The sequence below is a fragment of the Thermobia domestica genome, chromosome 8 (genome assembly GCF_964235325.1).
Source record: "Thermobia domestica chromosome 8, izTheDome1.hap1.1, whole genome shotgun sequence".
In the NCBI taxonomy this organism is placed as follows: Eukaryota; Metazoa; Arthropoda; class Insecta; order Zygentoma; family Lepismatidae; genus Thermobia; species Thermobia domestica.
In genome coordinates this window covers 936,047-951,080 of record NC_137461.1, presented here as the reverse complement: position 1 = coordinate 951,080, position 15,034 = coordinate 936,047, and the positions used below count along the sequence as shown (strand labels likewise).

The 15,034-nt window shown below is 31.9% G+C and overlaps 1 protein-coding gene across 5 annotated transcripts in view; it reads left to right on the top strand.

The window, feature by feature from the left end:
- The window catches only part of LOC145692623 (phospholipase A2-like), a 63,610-nt gene extending 49,859 nt beyond the window's left edge, over positions 1–13,751 (top strand). For all 5 annotated transcript variants that reach the window (XM_081767954.1, XM_081767955.1, XM_081767952.1 and 2 more), the window contains one exon: positions 546–13,751. In XM_081767954.1, the coding sequence (XP_081624080.1) occupies positions 546–642 (97 nt within the window). In that variant the 3' untranslated portion in view covers positions 643–13,751. The remainder of the gene's footprint in view (positions 1–545) is intronic.
- The last annotated feature ends 1,283 nt before the right edge of the window (positions 13,752–15,034 follow it).

Below are 15,034 nucleotides of genomic sequence, written 5' to 3'. Positions count from 1 at the left end.
CATGATTTATCTACATGTGACGAACATTATTATGGACTTTTGGAATGGCGCATGTGTTTGTATCTGGTATAGTAACACAGTCCTTTTATAAAACGGACAGTTAACATATGAGGATGATAATGGAAAACAACATAAAGTAAAGAAATATGATGTGTTCAGTGCACAAGGGAATCAAATACACTTTAGATCATTTTGGGCATCATCAAGATTTAAATTTGAAACTAATTTCAGAGCAAAAAGAAACTCATATCCGAATAATGTAAATAATTGTTATAATGTAAAAAACAGTGTTAACTTGTCCGTGTACGTAAAAGTATCGTACAAAAATGTATATCTCTTTCTACCACACTTTTGGACTTGATTCTCTTATGCCCTGAACTCCCCATATATATGATTCGGTTAGGCAAGCACATAGTTCAACATAATCAATTGATATGTAGGAACCTAGGATATTTTAAGATAAAATTGTCTTTAATGTTAGATGTTTCTTACTGTTCAAGTATTAATTACTTTTATATGATATTTTGTTCCTTTAATGCATGCAGTGAGGGAGACGATTGTCGTGAGTATAAGATCGACGAATCCAGGCCAAAAGAGTGGACATTCGTGTTCAGCGGAGAGTACAGACCCAAGAAAAAGTGAAGCCATAACTTCCAGTCCAACGGAAAGGATTCTGACCTTCTGTCTCTGAGGAGATGGAATGGATGCATTGTAATGCTAATTGATGTTAGCAATTAGAAAAATGTAAATTCCTGTGCGTTTCAGGCCACGTGTAGCCAGTCATGTTCACAGAAGAGAAAATAAAAACGTCAAAATAATCTGTAAGTCCACTGTGTGACGTCTAGTAGCTATGCTTTTTCGCTAAAATCTGTCGGTGTATCATAGCAGAGGTTCCTTTAGTTTAGTTTAGTTTAGTATTTGAGTAACAAACATATCTTTAGGGCAATCTCTAGTCATAAGAGAAGAAAGAGGAACAATTCAAAGCACAAACTTTTTTAGTCGATTCCTAACAAATGTTAGTCTAGGTAGTTTCGTTGTTCTGATTGGCCAAGGTACGCAATTGAAGTGCTCTTGTATGTATAATGAAAAGAAGTATCGTTATTTCTTATAATAACAGCGACGATTACTTAATATGCTACAATGGCTTGAATTTGAAATCAAGTTATGATTCAATTATTCGCTTTTAGCATAACACTTACTAATACATTCAGTTGAATTATGGAAAAAAATATTCTAAATTTGAGTTGTGTTTCAGCGAACAAAACCTTAAATAATATTAAAATTATCGCATTTCGATCCATTTTACCATACAGTAAATTACATCAAATCATAATGTGTGTTTAGTTAACATTTGCTAATAAAAATAAAATTAAAGAAAACAATTTATGAAATATTTGAAAACTATCGAAACGTTTTAAAAAATTCATATCAAAGTAAAAGAAAATAATAATATAATGCATATCAATATTGATCTGTAGAGTTCATTCAGGAACACTATTTCTATTTTAAAAATCTGAGCTAAAGTTCTAAATTTTATAACGGTAAAACATTTAAAAGTCTATCTTTGCTTATTTACGAACTTAAAACAGCACAAGCTTGTAAGATAGCAAATTCTACTTCTTACGGTACAAAATATGATGACATTTTCATGATTACTCCAGATCCCTTGCAATTTTATTTCTTGAAAACATTTATATTTGGAGTCTAATAATCCCTACTGAAGTCCTAAAATATCTTAAGAAACTTTTGCTTTTATTATTTTGATACACAAAGAAATATTGTTCAATTAGACAAGTATGATAGCTGAATGTGATAAACAAATCTGAGTAATGTTGTAGCGAAGAACACTGGTTACAGAATGGAATATTTTTGGCACAATTGAGCCACTACTATTGATCTACTTAGTATAGGATGCAATAATCATATCTAAAAGCATTATTGTTCATAATTGCTCATTAGTTTAACTGCTTTTCCGTAATAGACTTAGTTGGCTGAAAAATGCACAATCTAGTATGGCGTGAGAAGAAAGCGTACAGAGCTCCACCTATTATTATCATAACACTAAGTAAGATACATCCACCATTATAAATATACGTAAATTTGTGAAATTTCTTTCTTTCAGTTGTTTTGTGGGAACATACTTTCTGAAATTGAATCAAAAGCTTCTGCTATGTCAACACGGTTTAAGTAACGAGCAGTGATTGAATTTTAAGAAGCGGTAAAAATGATTCCTGTTAAATTTGTCATCATTTACATGCTGTTTGTAATGAGAAAACGTTAATCGAATAACTATGAGTAAGTGGGAAGCAATCTTTCATGTATCTGTAGAGCGAACATAGAAAATGCACCATGTGCGTATCCAATAATCAGATTCAATATTGAGCTACATTTTATACTAAATAATAATGGCCTATATTCAGAAACGACTTTACCTGTGATTAGCATCATACTAAAAATTTGACTAACGCACGATTATAATTTCCATATAGAGGAACGCTTTGACTGTTATCCTCAGTTGATGTCTTTATCGATAGAAAGCCACCAAGTCGTGGATAATAACATAATTCTTTTTTCTTCTGATAAAAAAATGTGTATGGCGCTAATTACACGTAACATTCTGGATATGACCCAATATGTTTATTGAGTGAATAAGAAACTAATTGTTTCCCGTTAAGAAGTATTTCCTTATCCGCGCCACGCAGAAGAAATGTAATGTTCGCACGATTCAGAGAACAATTTATTTATTGATTTTATTGGTGATATAATATTTATGTTACAAAAGCATATGTCAGAGATAGAGCTACATGATAAATTGTTTCCCGAAGCTACTACCAAGTATGAGTTCCAATAATGTAGTTTTATTTGTCATTATTTTACCTTTTATACAAAAGTAGTTTAACAAAGAAAGGCTATGTGAAATAATATTACATGTTATTTTTGTAAATTCCTAATATGGAATTGTGTAAAATTACAAGTTGTCTTTGAAAATACCAGAATTTCTTGAAAATTGAATATAAATTTCAAGGGAAAGAAAATTTCATAAATTATCTTAGAAACTGTATATGAAGTTACAAACTAAAAGGTAAAACGTTTTTACATGGAAGTTTTTCATTTTCAAATATATTTTATAGACCCTTTGTTGTTAAAAAGTTTGTTAAGATTCAACCAGTAGGCGTTGGCATAGTAGATTCACTTGACTCCATTTCACAAACTACTTACAAAAAAGAAGTGAATCTCACGAACTTTGTCTTGTTTGTAGTGAAACATTGGTATTAAATGATAAATTGGGGATACTTTGTACGTTGTTTTGTTTTCACGTCATGTGGGATTGCGCAATTTTACAACCGCTCCACACACATAATATACGTCGTTAAAACGTAGTTTTTAAAACTTGATTTATAATTACATTCGTCAGTTGCTGTTTGAATGAAGATTTTACAGCTGTTTTTAAATGTTCACAAACTTTTTTTCACTATAGGTAGTATAAGTAGAAAATCCAAATTGTTAGATCAGATTTTAATCACTTTTTGGAAATTATTATTATTATTATAAAACCTGTGACACAATGCTGAATTGTGTGTCATATTTACATTATAACACATATTTTAATGTTGATGAAGAAAATACCAAGTTTTGGACGTGAAACGAAAATCAACTCAAGAGAAAATGTGGATAGGCATATCAAAGGTAATTCTTACATATCAACAATTGACGCACGATGTGATCAAAAAATCATTCTGTCACTTTAACATGTCTCCGGAATACAACATAAGATTTTTCTTAATGTAAGTCTATATGTAGATAAACCAAATGAAGTCAATGAAGTGTAATGTAAAGCACAACGTCATTCTGTAGTCTCCATGATATGATTCAGTAATAGCCAAGTGGAGACACGCCGGCTCCGTCCCAGGAGTATATTTCTTTCAGCCAATGAAAAATGTACTATTCTTCTTTCGAACTCTTGTGAATATTTTGACAATCTGAATTGATCCAATGAATACCAATGTTTAATCATCTATTGTGCATTAACAATTTTGTTTAATATTTGAGTTATAAGAATTACTTTTTAAATTGCCATCATGATATATATATATATAATTTGCCTGTGACGCAAGAGTGGTTGTTATTTTGTCTTGACACTCAATTGAATACAAATTGGTAGTCAATGAAACAAATTAGCAACGTACTTGTATTTCGGTAAAGGGAATTTAGTCGATCAATTATATTTTGCCAAACTATGACTACAATGATCAATTTGAGTAACTTTTTTTTTAGATTTAGAAACAGTGTAATCTTTTGTATGTTTCCGAAGCTTTTATTCAAATTGTACTATTTTCTACAGAGCTAACATTAAAAGAAAATCTAAGAAGTTTTCTTTATTCTCGAGTGTACAACTATAGTTACAATGATTTATTTTAGGAAATGTTGAATTCGTAAATCAGTGACATGGTAAATACAAATATGAGGCATTGGATAGTAAAGTGGTGTAACTCATTATTTTAAAAAATGAGATTAAGTCATTTCCGTGAACTTGAAACCATCACCTGTTGGAGGGCAAAGCTGCGTATCTCACAGTTAAAAGTCTAGGTCATAGGGCAAAAGATGGCAGCACAAAGAACCGATTTTTTGCTCTTTTTATATCGATTCTAATAAATGTTTCAACATCTCACAATGTCTCAAAACTGAGTTACGCCACTTAGCCATTCAACGCCTTATATATACAATTTGTACTGCATCTTAGTTCGTCTGTTAAAATGGTTGGCTCTTTCGTCATAAATACGGTGCCATTTGAAACAGATCCACTGCCCCTCCTGTCAGTATCATATGAAGTATCTTTCTGCATTTATGACTTGCTCATTGGAATGATAGACGAGCTGTCGTCGCGCGAAGTAAGTGTGTAAATCATATAATGACCAGAACCAATCTCAAAAGTCGTATGTTCATTCTCTGAGATTTATGTATTCAAAGTGTTAGGTGGAAATAAACCTTTTTAATGATTTTTTTGGGAAATGTTCATGCAGTGAAGGATATTTGAATATGATTTATATGCTTGCAGTAGGATATTTAAATCTGACTGTAGTAAGTGTAAAGACAAAACATAAGATACAATGTATAAGCTGATTGGCAATCAAGGGCAAAAATAATATATATGGATTTAATCTTTTGGAATCTACCAGACATTTGTTTCGCTTCTAGTTTGGCAGCGTAAACAACCTAAGGAACCTAACTTTTCAGACAACAGGCCCAACAAGGAAGCCATAGACGAGATAACCCCCAGCGTTGCTCAGCGATGTAATAAATTGTACTACTAATTATATCAACGTAACTTATACTCTTAGATATTATTGTAATGTACTGAACAACTTTACTGGAAGAGTTTTTCGGTTACGTGGAAAATACGTTAATGTAAAATTATCCTAAATTGCATGAAATATGGGTATCTATGGACAGTTCTCAATACAAATAGTTTGTAAATTGAGATGGATAAAATCAGGAGAAGATAATACTAGGATCTGTTGCATGCAATGTTCCCATTTGCATAAATTATTTTTAACGGGGGAAAATGAATTATTAAAGCTATCTTTATATGGAATTGATGTATGACACTTCTGTACTATGATAGTGTGTTAGTTGACTTCAATTGGTTTATCTCCATGTGCGGCCATTCTGGACAGAAACGCCTCTCTTTGGTCTTTTAACTCTGATTATATGAAGAAAATGAATTATTTTCATATAGCATTTCAATTTTGTAACATTATGTATGGAATTTAATGCAATTCTGAGATTATAGTGTCTAACATTTAAAATTGTAAAATACGAAATAACTATGGTGTGAAAAATTACATTGTCTTGTCTTAATATTCGGTAAGTTCCTCTATGAAATAGAACAAATCCAATTTTGGACAAACTTTGAAGCTTCCACCGTAAAGTTCAGATTTACAACAATATGTATTAATATTTTTTAAGTGAAACTTCCATAGAATTTAACTGTAACAAAAAAAGAAAATTAAAAATGTTTACAGATATTTCAGAAGTATCAAAGATGAATTTTGTCACTTAACTTCACATTGGGTGTTCTCTCAAGTTTTCTGTATGATTTCCTTTCTAGCTAAATACTAGTTCGCGATTGGAAGACTGAGATCCAATTCGTGTAGATGCATATACCATTTGCGTGCAGTTTTACATGTCGTTAACTTAAAAAATAAATACTTTTTATTAATTTATACCATGCCTTGATGTATTCTACAGTACCATTTGCTCCAAAATAATTGCGTACATACCAAAATAATTCCGTACGGAATGATAATATATGTATAAACTGATACTTCGTAAAAGCAATTCAGTATATGGAATGCCTTCACTAACCTGTACTAGGAGCATATATTTTAATCACTTTCGACTCTAGTTACAAGAACTAAATATACGGTTCTGTTGGTTGGAGTTATCCGTTTCTCGCCATGTGTATACATATAGCAGAAAGCAAAAGGCCAGAAGATGTAGCCTCTCGTAGCCGAACATACTAGCTAGCGGGCTAGTGATGAAAATATTTTTTGACGTCGGTTCAAACCCGGTCCAAGCTAAGATCTTTTTATATATTTTTTTAAATTTTCATAACACATTTTGAATTAAAATAAGATGAAAATAAAACTCATTTTCGCTTGTACGTAATATGTAATTCATAAATTTTGCGCACACAACTTTATTGAAAAAAAAAGTGATTTATTTATGTCATGAAACATAGCTGAACGAGCGTTAGCGACAGAAGGGTGTTAGAAGCCCCGCAGGGCTAGTTTTGTTCCACCTTGACCCCCATGATAATACGTCTCACTCGGGTGGTTCAACTTTGATGTAAATCTAACCTCATCTACTTCGTTGTGATCAACTTAAAGCAGGTGGCTAGGGTCGAATGAGAAAAAAGGTGTACACTACAAGTAAGAATTGTATCTATTCCGGTTAAGAACAGAGCGCAGCTGCTAGGCCTGCTCAGGAGCAGGCGCGAAACGACGGGCAATATGCACAACAATGAGTATTGATGATAAAAGTACACATCACGTTGTGCTAGGTTGTCACTACATAGAAGAATTGTCTGTTTTTATTGTGGAGCCTTCTAGTTGAATTAAAGCTTTTTTCTTCGAAAAGTAAGGTATTAAACTATTCCAAGATTCTGAGATGTTTACGGGTAATTTTGATACTGTGCATTGTGCAAGATTGTTGTAAAGATGGCGTTTGACGCACTGCTTAGTGGAATATTAGTAATTGATTCATACTGGGTTACCATTCTACTTCTTAGAATAAATACAACTTTCTTACATTGTGCAGAAATACAGCACAGGTGGACGGTAGTATCTTATATATATATATATTTGATGTGTACACCCTTGTTTTAATCGTTAAATGATGATTTCTTTCCGCCACAATTTGCATGATTTTTATTTTTATTTCCTCACTTTCATTCCTTTATTTTCTCCTGCTTTTGGATATTGTTATTGCAATCATTTCTATCTTTATTTTCTTGATTTTTAACTCTATCTTTCAGTAGGAATACCTAATCTGACTGAGAGGTGGGTATTTCTTTCAGTCTAAGTCTTCAACATCCACGTCTTTTTGCAAAACTTATATTCTTTACATAAATCCATAGAGTCTTGTACGGGAGTTAGACATGAAGAAATTGTGATTCTTTGATATATTTTTCCCCAAGAAAGTGAAATATACTACATAAGCTCTGGCACATTTGAAGTAAGAGAATACGTAAAACGGAGTAAGAAATTGTGATATTTTCTTTGCACGAAAATATATTCAAAATCCTACGTCACGCTAACTTCTTCTGTGTTTTTACATATGTCACGTGCAAAAATATCGAAATAAGCGAAAGTTTTATGTTTACAATAACTGGGTTAATACGTAATTACACTTTCTTATGTCAAGTTGGAAATCTAACTTTCCAAAAATTTCTTCTTTGCTAACAACACTATGAGGATAAGATTTTGAAAATGTTTCCAGGCAGAAAAGAGTTGTCATAGTTCTTCCTTATATGTAAGCCATTATTTCCTTTCTCTCGTGTATCTTTATTTATGTATGTTATATCACTTAGTCGGAGACACATGTCAAAGTATCATGCTTTCTTCTTACGGAAGTTGAATTTTTATCACATGTTTCGTTCCGAAGTTACAAAAGTTCACGGAAAATGACTGTGGACACTCTATACGCTATTTTTTCTTCCACCTTCTGTGAAGTTAAGTGGTGCTTGTTTATGACTAGCAGTTTTGAACGTATTTTTATTTGATTGGTAAAGTTGCTGCTGGTTATAATGTTGTATCTTAAGTCTTTCAATATGTTACAATAACAACTACACGAAACTTAAAGTATATCCAATAACCAAACAACGAAAATTTATGACGTGACCATACATTAGTGTACTTATATAAAAACATATGACGTAAATTGTATCCAAATATATTATATTTATCGAACACATCTTGAAATAGAGCAAGGATAAACAGTTTTGAAAAAGTCAAAATAAAACAGCATTAAATGTAAATATGTAAATATCCGCCATGATGCTTGTTATTTTTTTGATTCGTTGACCATGAATTGTTGGAAGAGTTTGAAACGCCATGTTCTTTCCTTTATTCTTGGTTAGCCACTTGCACATACAATGCTCAATTTGATTGGTAAGAAATTTGTGTTGCTGTACTCAACATTAACAGTGTTGACTATCATCTCGCCTATTGGCGGTAATTGCACGATAACCACTGAGTACACTTGTCTTATTTAGAATGAATTTGTAAAAATGTTTGAAGAGCTTTGAATCAAAACATTAGAAGATCGATTTAAAATTGACAATACAAATAACATGGTTGTGCTTTTGTGACAAAAATTCACATTAATTAAGCTAACAAATATTGTTATTGGTTAACTTATAAATAAGTACGTTAGATTTAAGTAACAATGTTCTGCACTTTAATGTATAATTCAAATTATTTGATTTAGTCTCGTTTTGATAGCTTCATTCAATAAAATTAGATATAAAAATGAAGCTATCATTTGCGTAAGTGGCATCTCTCAGATAAAGAAAACAATGACTTTGCTACTTATGCCTGACAAAATAAACGATTTGGTTACGTATCTTTGTCTTATGTTACATAATTGTATCTTCAATGCACAGTGAATCCTGCTGGTATTAGTGTGTCACGGAGATGTATTACTAAACGAAATCATAAGAGAAATATTCACTATTGAACATGATGTAGCTAGGGTTGCCAACTGACTGGTTTCTTACCGGCCTGGCCGGAAATATTGCTGTTTTCTTGATTAAAGCCAATGACGGGTACAAACTTCTTATCAGCCCCTTTATGACTTTTTTTAAATTTGTATCTATTTCGGAGCAATTTCATCTAGTTCGAAGTATAGATTTAAAAAGTAACTTTCATTCTGTAAATACAAACTCTCACTTCACCATCTATCAACGATTAATATATTTTGTTCATGTGTTTAGAAGTTACCAAAGTTACCAAAATTTTGTGTCTGTTACTACACGGACGTAACGTATTTGGTCAGAAAAAGACACAAATGACTTTTTAGTTGATGGTATGTTTATAATAAATATGAACACAACACATGATCCATTGTTAGTTGATTCGGGCAGTAATAATTTTTTGGGAGCAGAACAACTAGGAAAACAAATACCAAGGTAAACGGAGGATTACGAACAACTACCGTCATTTTTAATTACATAATTTTTGTAATGATATTTTAAACTTCACATTAGTCTCGAACTACAAAGGTAAAATTAAGTTGTTTGTAGAACCATCGAATGTTATCCATAACACAATGTCCTTCGTTTCGATCACTTTCGACTAACGTAACTTTAATATATCTTGAGTAGGTCTACATATCACTATCTCAAACTTCCCAAGGTGGGTACATTTGTGATCTTTCTTTCGCTGCTGAGGCAATAAATTTTAGTAAATCATTTGTTATTACAATCCAAGTCAATTAAGGCAAAAAAACTTGCATTTTATCAGCAAATTGTAATTTTGACAACGTTTGGTATCCTTATCCGCCTTGGATTTATTTTATGCAACTAATGCAACAGGGATATTTACTTCACTAAGAAGATTACGATTAGACATTATTGTCGATAAATTCAATAGTTTTGAAATTAGGAATTGATCCTATATAATTGTAGCTGTCATTGGCTTTATTAATGTCGTAAATGGAAGAATATCATATTTGGAAAATCTCATAGGTCAGTAATTCCTCAGCACGTTACCTTCCTTGCTTTCGTCTAGTGAGATTTTCATTTTGTTCATGCTCTTCTCTGCATCTTCTATTTTTTGGTCTCTCTCGACGTTCCTCTGATCTTTTCTTCATGTTTGGCTTCCTCCGTATCTCATTATATTCTCCCTTTTTTTCCAGTATATTCTTGTTTTTCCCTACTATTTCCAACACTCTTCTATCCCATATCCTATCCACTCATCTTTCTTCACTGTTCTGTAGCATTACATACCAAACCTTCCATGCTTTCGTTTACCTCTTCTCTTAGAGTCTATGCTGCATATCCATACAACATCAAACTCTATCACTCTACAACAAACAAATTCTCATAAATATGGAAAAATGCTATCTTGAAGAAATTGATTTTCATAATGTGGGGAATCTCTACCAAAACCTTGGGTCATGAAAATCTGGATCACTATAGAAATATTTTCGTTTAAAGTATGTGAATCCACTCGTTTTCTGATGTCTGACGTTAGAATATAACACAATGAGCGAATGTAACAGGTCATCCTGAAAAGGATTTAATTTCAATTGAATGTTCCTTTTTTTTTGCATTTGCATGAATTGCATTACTATTTGTGAAGGGCTAATAATATTAAAGCCCATTGGGTGAGACAAATACTTATCTGACCACTTTAAGCTTTTATTTACTAATTTATTTTTCAATAGATACCTTTTTAATACATATCGGAATTTCGTTTATCAACTCATATAAAAAACTTCTTGCTGTGCCAGTGTTGACCAACATTCAAAGAAAGTTACCTCGACCAAATTGCATTTATCAGTACCTACATATTAAACGATCATGTTGCTATATAGCAAATATAATCATTTTCATATTACAAATACGAAAAGAAGTGTAATTATTGTGTGCATTCTAAATTATTTGGCAAAGGGAAATTACTGTTCATACTTTTTGACTTTACACCTTCTAAAAAGATGTTAAGTATAATTGAATAACACATAAATACACAGTACATGTATATGAACCTAAAATACAGTTTTTCTCTTCTACATATCATTCATGTGATACTAATTATAAAATTATGTCATATCAAGAATTGGAAATTTATATATTGTAAAATTTTCTCATAAATTCTGTATATAAATTTAAATGTCTATAATTATATCTTTCAGTGCGTACGTTATTTTGCTTCTTTAGTCCATTGACTTCAATAACGTGGAATTTTAATAGTTTCAATTTTCTTTGTTTTTTGTTTTTCATTTTCAATGTCTCTTGCACTGTAGAAATTAAATTTTATTGTTTGTAATCATAATAGAATATTTAACACTAAAATTTAATTTAAGTAATATTGAACTTAGGTACAGGATCCAAAATTATTTTGAAAAACCTAAGTATTTGAAAAAGAAATCTGTGAAATTTCTCTTCATTTCAACTACAATAGGAAACAAAATGTAAAACAACGGGATAAGAAAATTAAATATAGCGTACATACTCTACAACGTTAAGTATAACCTATATAACAATGTAAAGTCGAGATAAGGGACAAATATGTTTGTGATATACCATGGAAATATGTATTTTCAATCGGAAATGTAACACTCAGATTTTAATGAATATATTTACATGGAAATAAAAAGTAAATAAATAGATAGTGATAATAAAATATTTGAGGCCCACTACAATTACTGGAAATTGTCTGAACATTTTTATTTCATATATTGAAGTTGGCTACCTTCAAAGTGTAGCTTTCTTTTATGAACGTAAGATCTTAATATAAAACCTCTACACAAAAGTAATCTTAAAAAAATATATTCATTGCTACAAGAGTAACATGTTTATGCAAAAACAGAAACAAACATCTAAATGTTGATCAAGAGAGTTAACGAACATGCGTCTCAGGAATTTATAATTAACTTTATTTGATATACGAGAATACTTCGATTATTGCAGTTATCGCAGGGTTAAAAGTGGATCTGAAAAGGTAGTGTAAAATCTGATGATACTAGGATATTTCAAGTATGTCAGTTAAATTTTATATATGAGGAATGTGGTAAGCGTGATATGTAAAAAATATATATTCATACAGGTATACACTCCATTTATACTGTATATACTCCATTTAATAGAGGACAGTTAGACTAACCGCATATTGACCAGAGGGGAGGACAGTCAATTCTGGCTACGTATGTAGTGTGGCTACATCTCGCGGTCGGAATAATTCGAATTTAATGTAAATATAATTGAGTTTTTGGTTTCGATTTATAAACCGCGATAATCGAAGTATACTTGTAGAAAACATTTTTTTTTAATTTTGTGTGTTAAAGTTCTTGCATGTCAAAGCAACATATGTAAAGAGTTTGTCAAACCGATACAAGGGCAATATTGTACAAGACGAGTGCGAAATTGCAATACATTCTTTCAGTAAAACATATTGCTTTCTATTTACCTGTTCACTCAACCAGATTTGACATTACACACTTTGAGTGTGTCATTATCTCGCTACGACAGTAATTGTCGTACCGATTCGTCACACATTACATTATGAGTCTCATTCTAGTGTGGTCCATGTAGCAAGTTATGCTGTGATAAAATCCGTACCACTGATGTGATTGAACACAATTACTCCTTACACAATAATTATTAGCACTTTAACTGTGACAACTGCAAATAATGATCAAACTAAAACTGAATAGACAATTAAACACTGAAGAACTATATTTCAAAGTACAAGGTTAATTTTTACTACTAATATTGTCACTATATATACCTGCACAACAATAATATAAGTTGTAATTACTTATTAAGGGATTAAAGATGATACTAAAAATTAACTTTGTATTGATCAATACGCTTGGAATTTGTATTAAAGAGAAAGAATAACTGTTCCGCAGCAATAGGATGGATCGGAGTTCTTTGTAATTAAGAGTGTGGAGTTCAGATTCATTTTTGTTAGATAATGGCACAAACGAATTAAGTCAATCACTAGACGGTGAATACTTCACATTACAACTATATCTGTTATTAGAATATGTCATGAATTGCTTATTTAAAGGTTCTCACAGTGCGTGTTTAATTTCTTTCTTCACGGACGTAAACCTGTTCTATTGGAATTAGTTCACATATCCAATATCAGTCTTATCTTGCAAAAAATGGATTTGGACTTCACAACTATTTTGTATGTAATGAAGTTTAGCTTCTATTGTAGAGTTTAGATCATGTTACTGTTTAACCACTGTTACGCATATCACCTGAACTAAATGTGCAAAGAATGATATACAGATATATTTTGTATTGTTTAACTTACTGTCTAAAATAATAGTTGATATTTTGTGGTCAGAGACAATTATTGTTTAATGTTTCAATTTAAGTAAATGTAATCAATGTAAATATACCCTTGTACAATTATATGTTGTGTATTTGATGTAAACAGAGGTAAAACAGCTTATTATTGTTACAACGCACAAAGACATGAAGACAAATATAGACCAATATATCTAATTATTCATTTGAAGTGCATTATTTCAGAGAACCTTTCCTATCTTCATGTTCGATGCTTTGAGAGCGTTGCTGGCGTACTTCATAATGTGTTTCTTTATGAAATGGGTCTCATTATTGCTTCGTCCACTATTTGCAATACTTCCTACTACTTCATTTCCTCTTGTTTTACGTATTACATTATCGCAAGTTCCATTTTCTTCTCCAGGTTTTCTTTTTAATAAAAATCACCTTAAATGTTTTCTTTTTTACGTAAATGGAAACGAAGCAAGAAGTTCTGAAATATGCAAAGGGGAGGATATATACACACACACAGAGAAAAAATCCAAGGTACAGCATATATATAAATGTTACGTGTACAGATTGCTGCGTATATCATGGACCGAAAGGAAATGGATTGAAGACGTACTAAAGGAAGCTAATGAAGGACTTCAGATCATGAAGAAATAGGAAATAAGAAGAAACAGCATGCTTGGCCATTGTAGTCGGCATTCTGATTGGATCGCTGTGTTGATAGAGGGAAAGGCAGAAGGAAAACCAGGAAGAGGAAGACCAAGGATAGAATATCTAGATGCAGTTATGAAGAACTGACCTTATTAAAGTATAAAAACGGAAGTTTTTGAGTCATGAGCTGTTAAGTGAAAAATAGATTGTTTTGGACAATGGAAGTGTAATATAAGTTGAGAAGTTGAGCTTTAAAGTGATAAACGCTGAGCAGTAACTTCATCATCATCTTTATTTATTTAACGTTCCATGATTATGCTATAAGTCCAAGTGAGACGGGTAGCGATGGTATTAAGTGAAATGGTAAAACAAGGAAACTGGGAAAAAAGGAGAATACTGAGAAAAATTGCGCACACGGCGTTTATAGTTGACTGGAGCAGGGATCGAATCAGGGTCCTCAACAGAAGTACTTACTTGATCGTGCTTTCAGTATGGAATAAAGGTCTTCAACCAATTTTTTGTGCACAACTTCACAAAATCAGCTCCGCAAATATATATCTTAATATAAACTGCTTACAGGCACGATACGCTATTTGCAACAAGCACAGTTAAGCGACCCAGGCACTTTCGTGAGAGCGGCCAATCCTTGGAGAATGAAGAGAGAACCAGATATCTAAGCACACGAAGGAAACATAAAACTGTGTACTTCGTGAGTAATCTTCTTGCTGATGACAAACATCTGAGCACCTGCGAAATCAGCAGTAACAGAGAGACAGCGAGTAACCAGTGACAACTGCAACATTATCAGATGGTTTCTGGCAATAAAACGGACCACTACATCTATCATAT